Source organism: Nipponia nippon, unplaced genomic scaffold, assembly GCF_047370975.1.
Source record: "Nipponia nippon isolate SJK-2023a ecotype South Korea unplaced genomic scaffold, ASM4737097v1 scaffold_3, whole genome shotgun sequence".
Taxonomy (NCBI): domain Eukaryota; kingdom Metazoa; phylum Chordata; class Aves; order Pelecaniformes; family Threskiornithidae; genus Nipponia; species Nipponia nippon.
The window spans coordinates 112,469,249-112,492,751 of NW_028262347.1; the positions used below are offsets into that span (position 1 = coordinate 112,469,249).

General features: G+C 48.6%; 2 protein-coding genes and 1 long non-coding RNA gene across 15 annotated transcripts in view; 1 reads left to right on the forward strand and 2 right to left on the reverse strand.

Moving 5' to 3' along the window:
- Positions 1–267: 267 nt before the first annotated feature.
- Positions 268–7,040, forward strand: INA (internexin neuronal intermediate filament protein alpha). Its single transcript, XM_087766041.1, has 3 exons — positions 268–1,215; positions 4,865–4,989; positions 5,593–7,040. The coding sequence occupies exons 1-3, from the start codon at positions 268–270 to the stop codon at positions 5,864–5,866; spliced, it is 1,347 nt and encodes a 448-aa protein (XP_087622167.1). The 3' UTR covers positions 5,867–7,040.
- Positions 7,041–7,348: 308 nt separating this feature from the next.
- LOC148054846 (uncharacterized) lies at positions 7,349–10,436 on the reverse strand. Its single transcript, XR_015706734.1, has 3 exons — positions 9,758–10,436; positions 9,538–9,644; positions 7,349–7,601 (listed from the first exon to the last, which is right to left on the reverse strand). It is a non-coding gene; the product is annotated as an uncharacterized LOC148054846 (long non-coding RNA).
- Positions 10,437–11,389: 953 nt separating this feature from the next.
- PCGF6 (polycomb group ring finger 6) overlaps positions 11,390–23,503 on the reverse strand; it is a 32,581-nt gene continuing 20,467 nt past the window's right edge. For 2 of the 13 annotated variants that reach the window (XR_015706731.1, XR_015706730.1), the window contains 2 exons: positions 18,352–18,446; positions 16,120–17,771 (listed from right to left, as the gene is read on the reverse strand). Coding sequence is in view for 4 of the 13 variants with exons in the window: in XM_087766995.1 (XP_087623121.1) it covers positions 22,675–22,746 (72 nt within the window). In the remaining 9 variants the exon portion in view is untranslated. Of the gene's footprint in view, positions 12,550–12,856; positions 15,336–16,119; positions 17,772–18,351; positions 18,447–18,481; positions 18,597–21,042; positions 22,747–23,503 lie in introns of those variants that run through there. The other 11 variants (XM_087766996.1, XM_087766993.1, XR_015706728.1 and 8 more) reach the window with 10 other exon arrangements.

Consider the following 23,503-nt stretch of genomic DNA (forward strand, 5'->3'; position numbering starts at 1 on the left):
CTACACCATACATCCATCCGTCCCGCCCCGCGCCCCGCCGGCCGCCGCAGCCCTTCAGCACCGGGGCGCACGGACAGCTCCCGCCGCCTCCTGCCGCGGCGGCCCCGGGGACGCTCCGCGCCCCGCACCGCTCCGCTCCGCACCGCTCCGCACCGCGCCCCCTCCCCGCCGGACCGCCCCGCCCCGCGCCCCGCTCCGCACCGCACCGCGCCCCGCCCCGCCGTACATAAGCGCCGCCGCCGCCGCCGGCGGTCCTGCTCCGCCGCCATGAGCTACAGCGCGGAGCCGGCGGCGCTGGCCGCCTCCTACCGCCACCTCTTCGCGGAGGCCCCGCGGCGCCCCGAGGGGTCGGCGGGCCGGCGGGCGCGCCCGGGCGCGGAGCCGGGGCCGGGGCGGGAGCTCAGCGCCGAGCCGCGGCGGGCGCGGGCCAGCGAGAAGGAGCAGCTGCAGGGCCTCAACGAGCGCTTCGCCGGCTACATCGAGCGGGTGCGGGCGCTGGAGGAGAGGAACCGGGAGCTGGCGGCGGAGCTGGCGGCGCTGCGGCAGCGGTCGGCCGAGCCGCGGCGGCTGGGCCAGCTGCTGGGCGGGGAGCTGCGCGCCCTGCGCGCCCGCCTGGAGGAGGCGCACGGGGAGCGGGCGCAGGCGGCGCTGGAGCGGGCGCGCCTGGCCGAGGAGACGCAGCGGCTGCGGGCGCGCTGCGAGGAGGAGGCGCGGGGCCGCGCCGAGGCGGAGCGGGCCCTGCGCTCCCGGCAGCAGGCGGCCGAGGGGGCCGCCCGCTCCCGCGCCGACCTGGAGCGGCGGGCGGCGGCGCTGCGGGAGGAGCTGGCGGCGCTGCGCAGCGCCCACGCCGAGCAGCTGGCCCAGCTGGGCGCCGCGCTCCGCGCCGCCGCGCCCTCGGCCACGGCCCCGGCCCCGGCGGGGCGGCCCGACCTGGCGGCGGCGCTGCGGGAGCTGCGCGCCCAGTACGAGGCGCTGGCGGCCCGCAACCTGCAGGCGGCCGAGGACTGGTACCGCGCCCGCTGCGCCCGCCTCCACGAACGGGCAGCCCGCAGCCAGGAGGCCGTCCGGGCCAGCCGCCGGGAGGCCGGCGAGTGCCGCCGCCAGCTGCAGGCCCGCCTGGCGGAGATGGAGAGCCTGCGCGGCGCCCACCAGTCCCTGGAGAGGCAGCTGCAGGAGCTGGAGGAGCGGCACAGCGCCGAGGCCGCCGGCCTGCAGGTGAGCCGGGCGGCGCCGGGAACCGTCCCCGTCCCTGTCCCCTCCCCGCGCAGGGTCCCCGGAGCCGGGCAGCGGCGGGCAGCTCCGCCCCGGCGCTCGGTACTGCGCGGCACCGAGCATCCTCCTCCCGTGCAACCGGCCCCGGCACTCGGCACCTCCATCCCAGCCAGCTCCCCCGGTGCTGTGTAGCACCGGGCATCTTCATCCCACGCAATCCCCCCGGCGCTGTGCAGCACCGGCACCTCCGACCCAGCACTCCCCCTCCCCCGCTCCTGTGCAGCGCTGAGCATCTCCGCTGCATGCGAAGTCCTGCAGCGCAGCTCCCCCCTCTGCAGCAGCCCCTCCCGCAGCATCGCGCAGCGCTGGACACCCCGGCCCGATGCGGTGCCCCGCCCGCACCGTGCGGCGCTCGGCGCCCCCGCTACCCCGTGCTGCGCTGCGCTGCATGCAGCACCCCTCTGCAGCCACCAGCGCTGCGCGGCACCACCCCCCCGCCTTCTGCAGGGCCCCCCCGTGCAGGGGCAGTGCCCCCGCAGCACTGCGCAGTGCCAGGCATCCCTGCAGCCTTCCTCCCCCCCGGCATAGGGCCTCTCTGCCCTGCGCAGTGGGTCCTGCCCCACCGCGTCACTGCCCGCTGCTTTCACCCTTTATCCATAGGCACAACCTCAGAGAACAGGTTTTGGGGGGACAGGCAGGGCCAGGACACTCCCTCCAACACCCCCTTCCCACAGGGGACAAAGGTCTCCCTGTCTGGGACATCGCCCCATCCCTGCCCTGTCCCTTAAGGGTGAACTCCAGAACTGCCCACACCCTCCCCATCATTGTGGGTAATTCCTCGAAGCCGTCTGCCTGGGCTTGGCCCCTCGCCCTGTGGCCTGGCTCTTGGCACCTGCACTGCAGAAAGCAGAGCTCTGCAAACGTTAAGGTTGAATTTGCAGCCAGATCCCAGCATCTCTTATGTCCGTGGAAAGGCTCACGTGGGGCAGACACTAAGTGCTCCTTATCTCTCATTCCATTACCACATTTTCTTGCTACAGGGAAACGTTCATGATTTATAATAAAATACATCCTGAGATAATTCTATTACATGGCTATTAAATGATCTGTGGTTTCTAAATCAAGCCGTTTCCTTCTAAATACTGAAACAACTGCCTTACGTCATACCTGAAGGACATTGTTATTTCACGCCCAGGTAATGCCTTGTCATTTTCAAGGCCAAATTTTGCCAGGGTCTCTAGAATTCAGGACTGTAGCTCCAAGGTGCTTGCAGTCTTCCTGAATAGTTGAGGTCTTCTTCAACAAATATTGTGGAAATAGGCAATATACCATATTTCCTGTAGTGGGTGAAAGGATTACACACAGTAATCTTCTTAAATAGTCTTCATGCCATGTGAAAAGAGGGATTCTGGGAACAACCTATCAATTGAGAAAAAGACAAATAATGCAACTGGATTAAACAGCACCGTAATTGAAATTGCTTTAGCGACAGCACAGCAGCTTTTCCCTACATGATGCTCAGGACTGCTTTAAGTGTGGCAATACTTAGGAGTCTTTTGGACAATGTACATGTGTAGCACCTAAATAATTTCCCTAGCTGCAACCAGTGCAAAAGGATGGAGGTCTGTCTTAAAAGAGAATATTCCTATTGTTTGAGCTTTTAACATGTTCCTATAGACTGCTAAAGCAGGGACACGTCTTTATATTTGTAGGCTATCCAGTCAAATCTGAACCAGTACGTGAAAGCTTTCTGTTAGGGGGAAGGTTTGCAATGGTGTGGGGAGGGGGTTTTATTCAACCAGCTGGTAGAGCTGGGGTGTGGAAGAGGGGTACAGACAGGGTAACAAGGATAACCCATTTTTAAAGTGTTTTGTTCATGCGAGCTGCAGGCAGAGGGAAGGGGGCTGGAGGTACGGAGGGTCGGAGCAGCAAGAGTGGGGCTGTCCCCAGGTAGGGTTATCCCGAGTCCCTCCCTCCTGTCATGGCTCGGTGCAGCAGCAGTCTGGCTGCATCAGAGCAGAGATGTTAATCTGCACTGCAGCGGCATCCATGCATATTCTGGAGCTTTTCAGTTGATGTCCCAATGGTCTACTTGAACCCCTTCCCATTGCCCAGTCCCACCTCAGAGGCACAGCTCCATGCAGCTCTTTTGCTGTGAGAGATGGTCAGGGCAGCACAGGTCAAGGCAGAGACCCAAAGGGTGGCTCATAAATGTCCCGCAAGGAGGGATTTGTCCAGCTAACTTGACTGTGAGATGCCCCATGCCACGTTCAGGGTGAGCTGGCACTGCTTCTCTGAGGGTCTCAGCTCAGACTGGGCTCATTGCATCAGGTTCACCGCAGCTCCACGCTCCTTGGGCAGCTCCACGCCTCATGCTGTCCCTGCACTGTGTGCAAGGAAGGTTATGCAGGACACAAAGGAGAGGACAGGATGGGAATGAGGACAGGGACAGGATGGGGACAAGGACAGGGGGATGATATGGCAGGACAAAGCTTGTTTGCTGGAACAGAGGAGCTGGAAGCAATCGCAAAGGCCCAGCTGTGGGAGAGGATGCGGGAGAGCAGACGTTGGCAGTGGCCATTGCAGGGCTTTGCAGGCAGGGCTACACCGTCACTTAAATGCAAACTGCTTACTCATTCCCGCTCCAGATCACGCCCCTCTGGTGGCAGAGCGGGGCGGCCAGCAGTGGGAAGCCATCTGATTGGGAAGATTCTGATATGAGTGGGTTTCACTGCTTTCAGGCTGCTGCTTAGATACCTGGGTGCATGTAGGAGAAAACTGCTTGTTTTCTGATAAAAAAAATAGAAACAAAGATTCATGCCCTTTGTTACCAGATCTGGCCTCGGACTCCTCCACATCGCAGGTAGAACTGGATGTAGCAGCCATGGTAGGGCAAAGCTGATGAGGAGGATGCTGGAAGGCCATCGTTGTCCAGTGGAGCACCCTGGCTCTTGCAGGGCAGGGCTCTGACTCTGTAACCCCCCCAGATCCCTGCATCCAGAGCCCCCCAGCCTGGGGGTCTGAGGCATTTTCCAGGGAAGGTGTCAGCCTTCCCCTAATGGAGCCAGCTCTTCCCTTCTGTTCCAGCAGCACCAACTCTCCTTCCACCACCCCAGACACATGTCCCAACCCTTCCTAAGGCCCCAGACACAGACTGCAGCCCTTCTCCAGGCAGCTGCTCCAGCTGTGGGCTGCTGCAATGGTGGGTGCTCTTGCTTGTCCTGCTCAGCCACCACCCCTGCTTTGACAATGTTTAAGCCCAAAACTTCCCATCCCGCCTCGGCAGCCCAGCCCAGCCTTTCCCTCCCCTCTGCAGCAGCCTGCCTCATCCCCCGCAGGACTGGGGGCTCCACCACTATGCACTATTTGCCCGCCCCGCCTCACAGACCCTGCTGCAGATGGGAAACTATGTAAATCCATCAATGTTTAAAGCCTCCCCCCTCCACACGCACTTGCAATCTGTGCCCGGTGCTCTGCCAGCTCCCCCATCCCTGTTAGCCTGAGATTTCATGATCCCAAGCTCCTGGTGGGATGTGCCATCGTGGACCAACTGCCCATTGCAGCTTCCCTGTCTCCGCAACGGGCAGAGCAGAAAACCTGCAGGAGAGGTCCCTGCTCCGAAACGCATCCCTGAGCACCCTTGCCTTTGCAGGACACCATCGGGCAGCTGGAGGATGACCTGCGAAGCACCAAAAATGAGATGGCTCGGCACTTGAGGGAGTACCAAGACCTGCTTAACGTCAAGATGGCACTTGATATCGAGATAGCTGCCTACAGGTAAGGCTGCTCTGACTCTGCTCTGCCCAGATGCCTCCCAACCCAAACCCCCAACCCTGCCAGGCTGGGGTATTTTCAAGGGCCCAGAAAATATCTGGGTACACACTCAAGGAGCAACACCATTGTGTTGTTCATCTCCCCTGCCCGGACCTGCCATGCTCCTGCCCAGGGAGCAGCCGTGGCTCCATGTCATGCCTTGATCTAGCAGCTGTGAGCCATCTTCCCGCAGCCGTCCCAAAAGCAGTGGTTTTTAATGGGGACATTTGGGGTTGGAAAGTTGTCTCTCTTGCAAAGTCAAAGCAGATGCAAAAGGCAGAGCCCCCCTGGTTCAGGGTTTGATTTTCCTGAGGTTTCTGGAGGGAGAGGAGGGAGCTGGTCTCATGTACCCCATTATTGCAAGTGCCCCAAAAATGATTGACCAAAGCATATGACTTTGAACCAGTTTCACAGTGCAGCGTGACATGACCCAGCGTCTGCTGCAGGCAGGGGTGATGGCCTGGAGCGCTCAGACTTGCTTGCAGGTCACAGCACACCCTCAGCCTTTGCAGATGTTTTGCGTGAGATGTCCCCAGACTAACCTCTTTCCTTGTGATGTGCTTGCAGGAAGCTGCTGGAGGGAGAGGAGAACCTCTTCAGCACAGAAAGCGTCGGCCTTTCAGCGCTTAATCCCCTCCCCAACCCCACTTACTCCTTCCAGCCAAGAGGCTTTAGTTCCTCTACTCTGTCCTTCAGGGAGAAGGAGCAAGGAGAGGTTATTAAAGTGACCTCTAAAATATCATCCAGCAGGGCTGAGATGATTGAGGGGACCATAACTTCTGCCAAGAAAAGAGGTAGATTAAATCTGCATGAAGGAATCCTTGCAAATGCAAAAATGTAACTGTCAGGACCCTGTCCGTTTTGCATTTGAGGGGGAACAGTCTCCACTCGGCCTTTAAATTGTCCTTCTGGGCACGAAGCCGTGCTGGACTCGTGGGAAGCCCCCCTTAGAAACACATAACCCCCTGGGGACACTGACCCGGGGCTGGCTTCCTCGCGGGTCCCGCTGTGCGGAGGCCGAGCTTGGCACATTGCTCCCTTTTAAATGGGGCGGAGGCAGGGGCAGGTAGCTAGATGCATGTTGGTCGTCGTTGTGGTGGCACAGTGGACTCGTAGCACCCACCATCCCTCTCTCCCTCCTCCCGCTGCAGGCGAGAGGGAGCTGGCTGGGACCGCTGCTCAGCCAGCTCTCTGGGGAGGGAGGATGAGGGAATCAACTCAACACGTTTGCTACAACTAGTTTCAAGGCTACAGACCTTCAACTACTATCCAAATCCACGTATAGCTAAACTCCCCACTCCTCAAGCTGTAGCTGTCCACTTTTAATCCCAGAAGCACAGAAATAGCCATACTGGACTGTAACCACACCTGACATCTGGTCTATGAGCCACTTACGTTTTAAAAAAAACATTCCTTATAGTTCATTTTTTTTGTCCTGACAACTGTCTGGTTTTCAGCAGCATTAGTCCAGCCAGGCACGTGGGGTTTGCTAGCAGCAGGCATAGGGCAGGGAACCAGCGCATCAGAGGTGAAGGCACCGCCAAGCCGTGGGGCACAGCACCTCCTCTGGTGTCGCTGGCTCCGAAATGTCGGGGTCTGCAGGGCCCCTTGTTCAGCTGCACAGTCGTCACATGAAAACCCTGCGCTCACATTAGCATCGTGCCCCTGCCAGCGCTGGGAAGCTGCAGGACTCCCGAACACCAGCCCACAAAGCATCCTTGTTTCCGCTCTAACTGTTCCAACGTGTGCCAAATTTGATATAGGATTTACAACCATAGGTTTCCTTCAATGCCTTAAAATTGCCAGCGATCGCTTTTGCAAGAGCCGGAGACTCTGCGTGTGCGTGTGTTGCGTGTCAGTGCCCTGGCAAGGTTATCATCATGAGACCTTACTGCCCTCGCGGTGGTGCCAGAGTAGTTCCTGGAACCAGCAAATCGTTTGCTTGCACTCTTTCCTCTTCTATTGTAAGGCACAAGTTAATAATTAAAAAGAAAGAAATAGTTATGTGGATCAAACTGAGCTGTTCTGTCATCTGTGCTGCTGCTTCGCCTCGGGAACACACCTCAGTGTCTGGTTCACTCCCCAGCAGTCCCTCCAGTCCCCTGCAAAGAGCTCGGTGTTGGGGTGCGGCTGCCAAACTCTGCTGCTGGGGCTGCAAGGCAAGGCTGGTCCCGCCAATGGCGGTGGGGCACGTCTGGGTCTCACCCCCAGGTACCTGTTGTGGTGGCCCTGGTTTGTAGAAGAGTTCATGGCCAAGGGAACAAGGTCTCCCATGGCTAAGTGTACCCTCGTTTGCCCAGAAAATGGACTCTGAGGCTTTGATTTGCATCATGCCCCTGACAGTTCAGTCCCAAGATACCTGCCATTTCTCCTCCGCCCTGCCTGCATGCTCAGGGGTTAAAAATAACCTCTTTTTTTGCCTTCACAAGTGAAGATAAAGCAATTTACACAATAGCAGATGGAAGAAGCGAGGGTGGACCTACCTCCCAAGTAAACCCAGCGAAGGTGCCTGCAGAGCTGGCGTGACCAGTGCTGGCTTATATTCGGAAGATGCCCACGCTCTGCCCGAGATTTGCCTGTAGAGGGGCACATGGGAGGGCAGCGGGGTGTGGGAAGAGCCCGGACAGGCTTCCTGCTGGGTGGCCCTGCCGGCAGCACGCTGTCCTATTCCCTTCCCATTCCTGCCTTGTCACGCCACGTCATGGCAATCCGCCCCAGACCCCCAGGGACACGGTGTGACAGTCACAGGGTTCTCCGCCAGTGCTGCAGGCCGGGAGCAGCGCGGCTGCTTCTCTTGACCCTGCCACACCGATAACTTTGTGGATGATGCCCTGGCCAGGCCGCTCACCGTGGGGTGACGCAGCCCCAGGGAGGGCAGCCCTGCGGGTGGGCGAAGCAAGGGGCACCTTTCGGAGGCGGGGGAGGGGGCTCAGGGCATGGCTGGGCCAGCACATCCCACCGGCACCAGCAGCCCCCAGCAAAACAGCACGGAGCAACTTGGGGTGCCCAGGCAGGGCTGGGGGGGGCAGCACCTGCAGAGTTAAGTCCAGAGCACTGGCACATAAAGCAAGGACCGACCTCCAAACATCTCCCAGCTCAGCTGTCAGTTAGGAAATGCAAACACACAGCATTTCTCCTGAACCACAGGGGAAATAAAAGGCAGATGTGACTGTGCAGCTAATGTAATATATTCTGAATCTCAAATACCCTCCAGCGCTGCTTTCTTTCTGTCCCTTGAGTACAAGAAGCCTGACCTGTCCTTTATTCCCAGCACAATCCTCCATTGGGATTCCTGCTTGCTCAGCTGGCTGGATGCTAGCAACGAAGCTGGGAATTTTACTTTGGTGATGCCGATGCGGAGGGGCTGCTGTTGCGGAGGAGGACAAAGGAGTTGGGGAGGGAGTGAGATGCTGTTTTGGAAACCGGCTTCTGACCAGAATTAGCTCTTTGCAAGGGCCGGCTCCAGAGATTTCCTGCATTTCTGGAGCTCTGCAGCATTTTGGTGCTGTGTCATCTTGTTAAGCTCCAGAAGTGGGAAGGGGGCAGCAGGCAGAGAAAGGACCTGGGCATTTCGGATACACCAGAAAGGACCAGGCTTGAGTTTAGATTACATTATGGTTTTGACAGCCCCTGTGTTGGGCTCTGTCCCTGTGATCTTACAGGGTCTGAGCTGCAAAGCTTTAATTACCCTGATAGCAGCAAGTGACCAACCCCACAAATGCTCTCCTAGGGCTGAGGGCGAGGGAGGGCCCTTGCAGGAGGGGGACATGTGCTTTCCTGAAGGACACAGCCTGACTGGGCAACCAGGGCTGCCCCCAGCTCTGCAGCAGGCTCCCAGTTACTCATGTCCAGCCTCTGGCCGCAATGCCTGTGCTGCAGGGACCATGGAGGAGAGCTGGTCCTCCACTGATGTCCTCTGCAAGCACAGAACCAGGGGGAGCAGGGAGAGCTGCTGACCACGAAAGCCAGAAAACCCAACCCTTTCAAACCCCATCCTGCAAGCCTCCACTGGCCCTTTCGTACATCCCATGTCAGAAAGTCTAGTCCTATGAGGGAACCTTTGCAGGAGATTCATCCCCCCTTCCAGTTTCTCCCAGCAGGACTTGCCCAAACACACCTGGGAGCCAGAGAGCGGTGAGCCTGCAGGCACACATGGAGAAGGCAGCCCAGGGCCCCGGTGTCCCAGTGCAGACACAGCCCCTGGGGACAGCTTGCTCTGGCCATTTCCCGGTGCTCACATTTCAGCTGCAGGACCAGAGAAGGGACTGCCCAATGCCCAAGGTGTGCTGAGCCCCATCTGCTCAACTCCTGCAGGCCCCCCAGGTGGCTGCCGCCGTTGGGCAAGAGGGCTGAGCTCCCCACTGAATGCATGGCAAGGTGTGGGCAGGAGGGCTTGTGCCCTCACTTCTTACCCCAAAGGAGACCCATGCCCCCTCACTCTCCTCGTCTTTAGGAGGAGAATGAAGACAGCAGAGAGGGACGAGCCCGGCTCAGCATGTAACCAACACTGACCTCCAGCTACCTCCATCCAGGCCTCCTTTTCCATCGCTGTCTTCTTCCGGGTGACTCCTTTCACCTGCTAGCTTATAGGCACCAGGCTTCTCCAGCAAAGCACTAAGCTGGAACAAAGCAATAAATCCACCTTTGTGGTCCTATCTTTCTTACTGGCTTAAATACCAAGGCTGCCAGAGCAAAGGAACGAATCACACTGCAGATGCTTAAAGATTTATACCTCTGCAGAAGCTCGACCTCACAGATAAAAGCCAGCTGCGGACACCGACTGCACCATGAGCTCGGAAAGAAGCAGAGAGCAGCCATTTCTCCACGATACTGCGTTGCCTTCATCTTTATGCTGGGGAGACACCCAGCCTCCAAGCAAGGGTGCAAACTCCTACCACAGGGCTGGTCAGTTGATTTCTTTCCTGGATGGAGATACTGGCCTGTGCACCGTGCAGCTGTGCTTTGGGGCTGCCCGGCTCTGCTCGCTCCGTTGCCACGTGGGTGAGATGGGACTGTCTATGCAGCCTGGGATGTTGGCTGGGGCGGGCCTGGGTCACGCTCCTGCTGCTCCAGTGATGGAAGAGCCTTGTTCCCATCGTGATCCTGAAACCAAGGGTCCCTTCAGCTCCACCAGAGGTTCCTACAAGAATAGTCTGTGCAGAGACATACAGCTCCTTAAAAACAGGGAGAGTCACTGCACACAGAGAAGTTTTGCTAATGATGCTTGTCCAGATGCTGGAATTCATTAAAGAGTAAGCCGAAGAAAAAGCAGCCAAAGAAAAAAAACCCAAACATTTTCCTTTGGCAGGAATGCAAACATCTCCTTTTCCAGACTGGGGAAGAACCCTGTCATTCAGCAAGAAGGAATCAATAGGCAATTCAGAGCAAAGTCCCTTCCAGCACCTTTGGCTGGATCTGTCCAGCTCTCTTCTTGCCAGCTCTTAGCACAGAGATTTCCTTAAGGAGAAGACCTTCTTCCCTGAGTCAGTGACCCATGCAGAGCCCTAACACCAGCAGCCAGACAGATGCATCTGAATTATCAAATGTCCACATCAGTGGGGCCTGACACTTTAAAGCAAAGTTTATACCAAAATAGCACGAGCAACGTAAGCTCATTCATGCAAGTCTTTGCAGGCATATGGGAATAAGGATCACTTGGCAAACGTGACATGCGTAACACGCAAACAGGGTGCTGTGTGGGGTGAGAGAGCACTCATCGACCCTGTTCTGTCCCAGCAGATTCCAGCTGGGCCAGAAGTGCTGCAGAGCTGGGGTCTGCGACTATGGGGACGGGGGGATGCACTCCTACAGCAAGGCAGTACAGCCTGTGCAGGGCTCTTCATCCAAAACCCTGCAATTCACTCAGCTAAAACAGAGAGGACCCTGCAGCTCTGGGATAAATGATTACATCCTTGTTAAAGCAGAACATACCACCAAGGACACTGCTGCCTGGAACTGACTGCCCTGCTGGAGCTCAGCTGTGTCCACCGCAACACAAAGAAGGAGCAGTGTTCATGCTAAACACAGACATACCTGCTTAGATGGAAGGGAAACACCCAGAAAATTTCAGAGTGCAATTCCAGTGCCCCAGGCACACATCCACTTGCTGCTCATAGATGGGAGCAAAGCTCTTAGGGTGCCGTAAGCATCAGCTCTGAAACAAGAGAGGCACCAGAGTCCGTTCCTATCAGGGTCTAGAGCACAAGTCTTATGAGCAGCGGCTGAGGGAGCTGGGGTTGTTTAGTCTGGAGAAGAGGAGGCTGAGGGGAGACCTTATTGCTCTCTACAACTGCCTGAAAGGAGGTTGTAGTGAGGTGGGGGTCGCTCTCTTCTCCCAAGTAACAAGCGATAAGACAAGAGGGAACGGCCTCAAGCTGCGCCAGGGCAGGTTTAGGTTGGATATTAGAAAAAACTTCTTCACTGAAAGAGTAGTCGGGAATGGAACAGGCTGCCTAGGGAAGTGGTGCAATCACAGTCCCTGGAAGCATTCAAAAAATGTGTGGATGTGGTGCTTAGGGACACAGTTTAGAGGTGGACCAGGCAGTGAGGTTAATGGTTAGACTCGATGATCTCAGAGGTCCTTTCCAACCTTAACAATTCTATGACAGCAGGGCCAGCTCAGCTGCTTTGCCTTTGAGTGAAGAGGCAGCTGCTGGCTGCCTGCATCCCAGAGAGCACAGGAGAGACAGGCTCCTGCCTTCCCTGCACCCGGAGCAGCCTTGCGAGCACACTGCCACACACGGTCATTCTCCAGGATGGCATACATGCCCAGGCCTGAGCGTGGTCTGTAAGAACGAGCTGTTTGGAAATGTCATTTGGAAAAGCTGAGGTCAGACTGAAAAACACAGTTTGCACCGAGGCTTAGAACATCATTAAGTTTAGGCAAATTTTCAATGGAAATGCAAAAAACCCCCAAACCTCAGTCACAAGGCAGCTCGTTAGCAAATTCCTAGTCTAGCAGAGGCCTGAGAGCTGTATGAATAAGAATGGCTGGCAATGCTTGAAGCAAGCCAAAATGTTTCAGCAAGCCAGTTCTCAGGCTAGATTCTTAAGGAAGCAAGGATTACGGGATCATACTGGGACTGAATGTCCCCTTTACCCCCCAGAGCCTTCCCCAATCTTTTTTTTTTTTTTTTATGCTCATCAGCTTAACTTCAGCCACATTTGAGAGAGCTGAAGGGCTCAAAGATACCAAATTCCTCCAAGTTTCATGAAGCAGCTGTAGGTGAAACACATTGATGAAAAAGTTGAGCTTCCCTTACCAGACTCCAGAAAACCCATTCAGAGGGCAAAAGCTATGAAAGCCTCAAGAAAGAGGCAAGCTTCACTGTGGACTCATTTGCAACCAAAACACAAAGTTGTAAAAGCAAAAAAACCACCCCACCCCAGAATAAAAAAAGGATCACTTTTTTTTTTTTTAAACTGTTCACCAACTACTTGTTTCTTAAAACCAAGTTTTTTCTGTTCCTTTTGGTTGAACTTCTCCACAGATGACTAAATCAATCCACTTGCAGCTGGAACAACCTGCAACACAACAAATTCAGATGTTTATCATTTGGCAAAATTTTAAACGAGTAAGAGTAAAGTCTTCAAAAGAAACACACTTGGTTGCTTTGGTAACTGGTACTGTTACCAGTCCTGTTACACCTGCGTTCATGAAGGGGATCTCAGTAGTAGCCTGTTAATTGCCTGCCCTCAAAAACCCCGCAGCAGCGTGGGGTTTTCCATTCACAGCACTTTACAGAAATTATTGCACGAGATGGACAGAGCTGAGCAGCGAAGCATCCGTTCAAGGTCATACAGCACGTCAAGGACAGACCTGAAAAGAGAATGCAGTGCCCCTGTGTTCAGCTTACTTGCTCACATAGAGGAAGACCACCACCATTCCCGTTCTGAAGGCTGTGGCACATAAATAATCTGCTGTTTTATTGCCACCAATAGGTGAAATATTTTCCCATGTCCCGTGAGGAAGAAAAGGAGATTGCAAGTTCCTGTGAAGGGAGTTGGGCTTCTCACCTGGCGAGTTCTTACCTTTCAGTCCCAGGTATATGCAAGAAAGGGCACGACGGTTCATCTTTTAATAACTGCTTCTGTCACCACAAGCTACACCGCAAGCAGTGTGCTCTGAGCACATCGTGCTATCTTGGAACGACTGGTTGCCTCCCAGCACCCCATGAAAAGGGCTCCAAAGCAGCTCTCCCAGGAACACACTATTTTTCTCAATCTTTGCCAAGTCCCCACCACCCACTTTTCTACTGCTAACGTTTCCCTTGGAAGAAAACAGAGATTTTTAAGATTTCATTTCCAAATAGACTATTTTACCAAGCAATTAGAAAATACAAGCTCTCTTTTCCACTTTGGAAAGTATTTCTTTTGCAGATCACTGCTGCTTTGACACAAATACATTGTTGTTATACTGAGTCAAAACCCAGTAACGATGGTGATACAGCTCCAGCAAGAATTTTGCAGCTGCAGGGCAGCCAATCAATATTGCATTTCACCTCAGATGGGATTACCATTTATCTCTCAAAAACAATAAAATTTGACCTGTTCAGTGATTAAACCTGTACCTCTGGCAACTTTCTGAAACCTCATCAAATGTAAGTATCTTGTTGGCTCATTCAGCAAGGGTGTCTTACAGATGACATGGGTAAAATTCAACATATGATCACCTTGGTGCTGAACTAGTTAGGGTTACAGAAAAAACGGAGGTAGAAAAAACAAATAAGCAAGAGTGATGAGAATGCACCATTTGCAACATTCTTTCCATCTCTCAGCAATTATCTCTCACAGCAGAATAAGAATATTTTGAAGTACTTAAACATTCAGGCTGGCCCCTGGTGCGCTCTGTTGAGCATGCAGCATATTACAAGATTCATGCGGACAACTTGACCACCTCCCTTTAAAAGAAAGGGATGCAATACATATCAACTCCTATGCCTCTGTTAATAGGCTCTCTCTCAACCACTGGAGTGAATCTTCCCTCACCCCCATTTGTATGGAGCGCAAATTTCATAATAATGATACTCCACACTGAAGAAAAGTGAAAACAGAAATGCCAGGGATGTAATTTTGTTAGTGACTGTTAACATGCATTAACATAAATCATTGCACATAAATGCCTGATGATTCCCTGAAAAGAAATTCAGCCCAGACGAGTATTAGACAAGCTTGAATGGTTTTTCAGCAAAACTCATCGGTTGTTTCACATCTATGGAAATCAGTGTTAAGGGTTCTCCGGGCTCATGTGTGCCACAGTCTGGTGGCAACGCAGATCAAGGCTGGGTGCAATAGCGGTGTTCAGAGCATAAATGATCTTTACACATTGCCATTGCAATGCCCCTCCATTTAAAGAGAGCTCAGCTGCACGTTGCATTAGTCTCTTGAACCTTATCTTCTTATTACACTAAATCTGTATTAAACACAGAGCAAACAGGCAGAGCACAACCAACATGAATCAATGCTCATGACTGGACTGTAGCTTGATTCTGCATTTATAAGAACTCCTGACATGAGGCCTCACTGCCTCCTCTTGCTGGGAATTAGCAGATTTGTAAAGCAACTCAGAGTTATGCTGCAGTACAAGTAGTATTTAATTAGGATCTGTGTTAGCCATGACATTGCTAAGTAGGTAACCAGAAAATAAAACCAGAATTATTTCATCAAGTGAGGAAACAATAACAGCATCTGTAAAATAATGAACGAGGCCAAGCACACCTTCCTTCACTTCCAGAGCACGAAGCTGGCTCATCTCCCATGAAGGCAGAGATGCCATCCCATGGACAGCCTGCTGCTACAGAAGCTCTTCCACCATCAGGACCAAAAGTGACTGGAGAAAAGCCAAGGTTAAAAGGAGACCAACAGAAATAAAACAGCAGCAGGAGAGCTGAAAGAAGATTGGCACATTTTAAAACAAGCAGACTGATTATCTTTACGCAGGAAACTGCACAGCCCACAGATCAGCCCTGGCAATAGCCAAAGGTCACCCCCGCTGCAGGCTGATGTGCCAAGCGGAGCCCCGGGGGCACCGCAGGAGCTGGAGAGCAGGTACAGCATCAGTGCCTTCAGGGTACGCTTTAAGGTGAAAGCGAGCAGGATGTTCAGCCACGAAAACTAAGCTAAGAATACGCTTTTTGAAGGCAGGTGAGGAAGAAATAAAGAGAAAAGGGGACAAATGGGAAATAAGAGGTCACTAAACATTCATACCAAAATATCACAGGCAACAGATCTTCAATCCTCCTCATTAAACCACTGAAAGAATGAAATAGGAAGTCTTCGCCTTTTGCATTTTAGCTGGCATGTAAACCTCTCTGTAAAGATATTGCAAGAGCCCTTTTTTTAACAAAACAGAAACTGACACTGACATCGGAGCCAGTGGCAGCACAGTCATCTTGAGGCTACCCAAGTCAGCAGCATCCTAGAATGACATTAATTTGAATTAACTATCAGCTTCTATATAGCTGTAAAACTTTGCAAATAAGCCCTTCTGTAGACATGAAGTTCGAGACTGGATTAGTGGAGAATTTGCAATGTAAAATGTGACCATACTGCTAACTTTTTTCTAAGCAGAGAGCTATACAGGGAGAACACAACCAGAGTGACAACGCAACAGGAAGCGGCAGTGCGAAGTACAGGAGCCAGCTGCCTTCCATAAAGCCAGGATGATCGGAGCAGCAGAGAAAGATCCGGTTCACAGGGGACTTGATAACAACAGCCATAAACATGAATGAAAATAACTTAGAGGTGGCTTTGACAAAGATGGATGCATTGAGGAAAAAAGGGTTCTGTACCTACATAGGATTATTTCTCCTGTATGTGTTGAAAAATCATCTTGACATCTTTAACTGAGCTATTTCTCACTGAAATCCTCATTACAATGAGAGTCCCAGAAATTCCACGTTACTCCGGCTAACGATACTGCAGTTAGCTCCAGCGAAGATTCTGGTATTAAACGACCCTTCACCGTTCAACCTCCTAATTGAAATTTGTCATTCTAATAACTCCAGAGCACATCCAGCGGTTTCAATATCAACTGCTACAATTTTGAGGCTGACATAGGGCACGTGGCATGGAAATACGAGAACGCAATTTTAAATTGGCTAAAATAAAGTTTATTTTACTGTTACAATATATAATCTCTTATCAACACAACTCACAAAGTGTTTACAAAATAATCTCATTTTCTGCTGCATTTTAAACACTACTTTTATACAAACTTTAAAGGTAAAATAGGAATTTGTAGCTAGAAACATTTTTGTTACATTTTTTTAGAAGCATCATGAGAATTACTTCAAACAAGACTTTTTTTTTTTTCCTTATGGTGTCATCTTCACAGACAAAACTGAACGTTTATTGTAAAGACCTGAGGAAGGATTCATGAAAGCTTTCTTTAGACAAGGGATGCCAGTCCTCTTAGGTTGACAGTGAGCAAGTGCATTTGAGCTAACTTAGGTGCTCTGAAACGCCGCACAAAGGCATCTCCTCCCTCTCCCTGCACTGGCTACAGGGAAGGGAGGGAGCCTGGTGCGTAACGGTAGCTTTCACGAATCCCCACGCTGATGACGTAGTATGCAGCAAGACCGTAACACACAAAGCTCTGGTCCTTAATGCTGCACAAGAAACAGTGGAAATCTTAAACCAAACAGAAGTTGAAGTATTACAGTTGTCACAAAACCTAGTATTTTAGTACGTTAAACTTAAAGTTACCTAATGTCCTCTGTGAATCTGGTAGTAACAGGCAAGTATTACATTACTCAACCCTGGTCTCCACTACAATGCACTAACACACATTAGAAAGAGTGGAAAAAGCTACCATTTTCACTGCTGCTAGAAAGATATGTGCTAAAGTGAAAGGATTTATGCTCCTGCCAGTCAAGTCAGTTGACAGATTTTGCATGACAGCAGAATCAGGCTGACAGTGATTATTTTACACACAGCAAGCAGGTAGAAAGAGGTGCTACTTTTTTTTTTTCATGCATAGTTTAACCAGCTTGCAGCCAGCTCATCTCCATTAAGACTAGAGATGCATGATCCATCATTTGGTATAAGCCAAACTACCAGCAAATATATTTCCAGTGCAAACAAAATTGTCTTTCTTCAAGAAAAACAACTAAATTTAATGCTACTTCTCAGAAAACAAGGCTTATCATGCGTCATTTTCTACCCATTTTGGTCTGCATTTCTGAAGTTCCCTTCCTCTTCCCAAATCACATCCGAAGACAGATGATCACAGTACACTTTTTTATTTTAGGCAAATGACTGTCTCCTCCCCAGAATAAATTATACTGCCCACTGAAGATCATCCCTGAGAGCACTGTTCTAGCTAGATGCTTAGAAAGTAAGCAATATCTCATAGCTTAGAGGAAAAAAAGGATGTTCATTCTGTGAGATCTTGTGGTTTTAGAAAGTAAAAAAAATGCAGCTACTCTGAGCATCTAAATTCCCTGAGCTGAGTGAAATTTGAAGACAGTAATTTGTAACACAAAGCATAGCAACATCTATAGCTGTACTTACAGAAGCTGTAATTTTTTACAGTGGTAAAGTCAGACGTTAAATTACAAGCATACAGCAGTTAGTGGTGGTTCCTTTTACTTGCTTCCTGTCACAGGAAATATGATGGCCTTTGGTGAAAACCAGCAGTGAAGCAGCTTGATGACTCATTCTTTTGCCTTCTGATATTCTAGCAATCTTTAAGTTACAGTTAGCGGAGATACTACCAGGCCATAGTGCAGTACAAGTAAACCATCCTAGAGAGAAGAGAAAGAAATCACGTCATTGTACCACTTCACCTTCTCCATGAGGCACTTCCGTCACCGCCTGGTATGACAGTCACTGCGTGGCACAACCTCAGCTTCACAATCTCACTCACCATTTTATACCACGTCACTTCTGTATGGCAAATACAAGTTTTGAAATATCAAGGCAAATAATTATAATCCCCTTTCCTCTTTGAGATGGAGAGGGTGTTAAAAAAAAGGTAAGATCTGGTACTTCGCTTTTATTTTAAAGTTATAATGGAATTATCTCATCTTCATACAATAGGCTCTCGTTTACAACTCATGCTGCTTTCCATTCGATACTGTGGGGCAGGAAAAAAAAAGTAATCAATTAAGTACTTCTAGAAGGTGCTGTCAAAAGCTGTACTGGAAGAGCCCAGACTACTACTACACATTTATTAAGTAATGAATACCAGGGATTTAAAAAAAAATAAAAATCAATCTATTATCTTATTAAGTCATGTTTCACCTCTTCTGAGACTGCTCCACATAATAAAAAAACCTTTCACCTGTGAAACAGGACACTTCCTGACTCATTAGTCTTACTTACATTAGTCACTTAACTCACACACAGCTGGTGAAAGGTCTAGCACTTAGTCCGCTTCCACCATTGATCCACGGGGAATCTGACTTGTTGCATTAGACCTATTAATATGGACAGGCTTTAATAAAAGTTTTCTTTTGAGGGCAGAACTGCATTAGCCACAACCGACATGTCAGAACTTCTACCAGATTTTGCTTCTGATGTTTTTGTCTGTTAACATACAGATAACATATGCTCCAGAGAGGTTAGTCCTGTGTGAGGGAGTATACCAGAACATTAAAAAAAAAAAAAAATCTTTAATTAAAAAGTTAATTACAAAAAAAAAAATAGTAACAAGACTGTCACCACTTTACAGGTTCTGTATTATAATACAGTAACAGCAGAAAGTACTATGTTAGTCTAAACACAGTGTTTTTAAAAAATTACATATATTCTTCCAACAATAATTTGTTACCTATGTAAAAATGCTTTTGGCTCGTTACTGTAGCCTCAACTACTCAAAAAAAAAAAATCTCTGAACCATTTTGCATCAGAGGAAATTTAAGATTAAGAAATTGATCTCAAAAAGACTCAAGAGGACAGAATGTGCTTTTCCATGCCTCCACGACATGCTCTTTTTCTTCCCTTGGGAATTTTTTTGAGACGGTGCCTATCGACACCTCTATGTCCTGTCTGGAAGATGACCTCTTATTAGAAAAATACCCTTGTTTTGCCTCTAATGCCACAAAGCTCTTTCAGCAGAAAACCACCCTAATTGCTGCTGTGTATAATTATTTTACTCTCTCCTACCATTAGTTTCTTTAACTTTGTCTGGCAGCTAAATGGTGCCACTGGAAACAAAGCTACTGTTCTGGGAAAAAAACCCAAAAGTACAGTATGTTACCTTCAAGGGAAAAAGAAAGTAGAAGAGCTATTGGAGTTTTCAAATGTGAAAGAAAACAGATTCATAATGAAGGAGAACAGACCTGCAACAGCAATACTTTGGTCAGTTTATCCAACATGCTCATTTAGCAAGACCTGAAATTCTGCTTCTGGCTACAGATTTTGTCATTTACTTAAAGAGGAGATTAATGTTCTAAGTCAGGAAAAGAGGGCACCAAAAAAAGCAGCCAATAAAAGAAAAAAAAAATAAAAATGTAAGGTGCTAAGAATGGCCACACCAGGGCAGACCAAAGGGCTACCTAGCCCCAAGGTAAAACCCTAGATAAAAATAGAAGAAAAGGGCAAGTATGCTACCTCCCTATATAATTTTCCAATTTCAAAAGCCTTTCTCAGGAAGTTCCTTGAGCCCTAAGTCAAAGTAGCTTTGTAGCAAGTGTCTTCTGATGACTTTTCTTCTATAAACTTGGTCTGTCACTTCTGAATCTACAAACTTCTGGCATCCACAAGTCACATCTAAGGAAAAAATCAAATCCAAGTGTTTTGCATCACTGGACATGGTGATGTCGTAAGATCAAGACTGAAGATCCGAAAAAAGGGATTAAAATGCAGGGATTAAAATATAAAAGTATTCTTTTATAAGAACTGTCAAAACCAACCAGAAGGGTCATGTTGGAAAAAAAGGCCAGCACATTAAAACACCTATAGAAGAGACTATGTTCAGGCTACAGCAAATATACGTGTTCCCTAACTCTACAGCTACAGGTGATACAGCTTCAGAACAACAGCAAATGTGCTCCGTGAGTCTTAAGCGGCTTCATTTTTGTTTAAATGATGCTCACGATGACAAATGAGGACCTAGTGTAGGACAGATGCCAATCAACCTGAACTTCAATGGACAGGAACGAAAAAAACGTATTTTATTCCTGTGTTATTAGTGCCAGCTCACTAACTTGCCTTCATCTTCTCAACCTGTTAATAACCAGAAGTCCATTGCTAACTCCTAAAAGGATACAGGAGGAGATAGGATCTTTAACTCACTCAGTGCCTAGCATGAAGTGGGATGACTGTGTTGCAATATGAAGACAGGATCCTGATTGTCCTCACTTCTTGTTAGGTAGAACAGGTCCTATGAAGTTACTTATGAACCTCTTGGCACACAGTATGTTGTTATACGCTCACAAAGGTATACTTACTCCTTGTGCCTGTTAGCTACTTCAGTAGAGAAAATAAGACACATTCAAGTTTTCTTTTTTTGGAGAACAGTGGTTAAAACCAGTTTTTCCTCTAGGGCAGAGTTTCTTAAAGGAAAGAAATATTTGTACAAGAAGCAAATGCTACAATGTATTCTTTGATGAATGAGTTTTCAAATGGTACGTTTGGCAGTAGGACATTTAAAGAAATTATCTATCTACACAGGAAATATCTCTGTTAAACCAAAGGCCAAGCCCACTGCAATTCTTTCCGTACAAAGAGAATCTGAGAGTTAACCCAGTACTGGCACTGCTTACTCTGTAATTATTCACTTTAAGCATTACGCATTTCTATATGTTTTCAGCTGCTTTCTCTGGATACTGTTCTTAAAAGGAATTCCAAACAGAGAATGAGCTCTCACTGCTTATTACCAATCTCAGATCAGGCTAAGTCAGACATGCCCAAAAGAAAAACAAAATAGGATCCCTTCTTACAGCAAAACTTTCCAGTGTTCTTTGCCACACATTTGTGAACCTGACCTAAAAAAAATGGAAACCCACCTGTTACACCCAACTGTAAACTTTAGAGTGGAACTGACAGACGTAAACATCATAGTATAAATACCTTTTGATGTTATAAAGCAGCAGCAGCAAGAAGTGCCCCACTTTCCAAATTCAATATCCCCACAGCAAAGAGTAAAACACTTCCATAGCAGATGTGTACTAGAGGGTCACAGTGATTAAATTAGATCACAGCTCTTACTGCCTAGCTCAGGAAAGACCAAAAAGATACAATGGCATTGGGTTACCAAAAGGTGAGAGTTACAAAGAGAGCATTATAATCTGCAAGACCTCTGTGCCAAGGGTCAGGGACATAAAGGAAGCTACTCTTTTTAGCTTTTTCCATGTGTGAGCTCATTATATCCATCAGTGATGCAGAGCTCTGAGGCGGCCGGTTTCATTCAAGTGAAAACAACTAGCAGCTTGGATCATGTTGCATTTGTGCAGCAGAGGGGAGGAAGGGAATACAGGGAAGAAATTATATTCCCATCTGGTTAATAACAAGATTCCTTCCTCAGCTACTTGATCAAACTCTTAATTACAGGCAGATCTCAATGCTTGGTAAACAAAACCGAGCCTTTTAAAATTTTCTATCAGTGTCCTTGATCTCCCCTTGCAGTAAATTCCACAAGTTGTATACTGTTCTAAAAATTAAGCAAAGTTGCTTCTCTTTATATAAATTCTGTGCAGCAATTTTTTTCTGGTTTTGCCCTAGAGTTAGAAATCCTATTTCCAGCTAGTTAGAAAGATTCAACCAAGCACTGAATTTCAGAAATGTTAAAATATCTTGAGATCTACAAGATTAAACAAGATCTACTCATTTTTTTTTTAGCCTTCTATCAACTACTCAGAAAGTAACATGTTAATTGTTTACATTCAACCACTAAAATTAGTTGCCTAGTTACTCCAATTAAAACAACTCAAACAGGTTACTACCAGGCCAGTATCAGGACTATTTATCTTATCATCAGATCACACTTGATCTTCCCACACTTGTTGGAAAGGAACATAGTTATTCAGAACAGCTAAAACCTTGCTAGCTTTCACCTATAGAAGACTAATTTACTGAGGCTCTAAGGCATCACTACACATTGTTACTCAGTAGGAAAAAAACCCCAACACCCAAAATCTTCACAAAACAATCTTGAGCATTTAAGAACTGTTCAGGAGTAAAAGCGCCTAAAAAACTACAGTGATTATGGCCCAGAAAAATAAATCACACACAACATACGTTATGCTGCATTACATTGGAAGAAACTTCCAATGTAAATGCTGCCAAAGAATGCATGTTAAAATCAATGCCTTTGGCAAAGATAAGTTTATCTGCATATTTTAAATTGCTTTTCTCTGCAAAAAGAGTAACTGCTGACATGAATGAACTTGCAAGTGAAAAATGCAATTCAGAAGACCAGTTATTTTTCCTCCTCTAACAGTGACTGTACTCATCTAAATAAAACCCCCCGATGTTTATTCCTTTAAATGACTTTGTATTGCGTAAGTAGCTACTGAAGCTATTTTCTTAGCATGAAGCCTCTACAATGAGCCTCAAAAACTGGTAAATGACAACGGCAGTTTTGAAGAGTGTTTCAGCATCCTAGTGAGAGCTGCTGGGAGCATTCCAAGCTCCAGCACTGGTTTGGAAAGGCTGGAAGGTTGCGATGCCACAAGACGCCCTTGGAGCTTAATGTAAAATCCATCAAACGTTCCTCTGTAGTTGTAGTCTCACTGGGCCAGGACAATTATGCCCTTCATTGAATTTCAGGTCTTGCTGAAAAAGAAACAACCCTTACTGTTTTTAGACTTGACCTATTCAGCTTTTTTTTTTTCCGGATAATTATCTAAAAACATTTTCCAAGGTTTTTTAATCCTAGAAATGCATCATCTTGATTTCTACAAACTAATGTAATGTAAGGCTATAAAACATGAAAATGTCACAATTATTTCAACATCAAAAAAGAAGCAACTGTGGTTTATTTGCAACATTCCTACTGTAACTATTTAGCATCCTAAGAGGTTTTGTAACAAAATGAAGAAAAATTAAACCTGATCTTTCAAATTGCCTGGCAAAAGTGACTATGAAAGCACAAGATTTCACAAAAAGCAAAGATCTTTTTCTGTTCGTTTGCCCAAGAGAGCAGGCTTGCGAGAATTCATCACTAGCATACTGATTTTGTAATAACTAGACTTGAAACATCACTGGAGAATGTACCCCGAGACAACCGTTCTCTTTGTGGAGCTGCTGACTGGTACTTAGCCACTAAACATCAATCAGGCAGACCCAGTTCTGACAAGAAATGAAAGACACTAAACTTCAACTAGGCAGATCCGTTTCTGACAAGAAATGAAACTGATGCAGTTTTCCTTAAAGTGCTTCCCCAAGAGCATTTTTCATACATGAAAAACTTTTGTGCTAAGATGAAGTCTAAAAGCATGTACATTTGACTATACCCTGGACTGAGAAATGAATCATCCCCCACCCTGCTATTTAGTGAAGCTTTTGGTAAAGGGCACTTCCATCACTATGT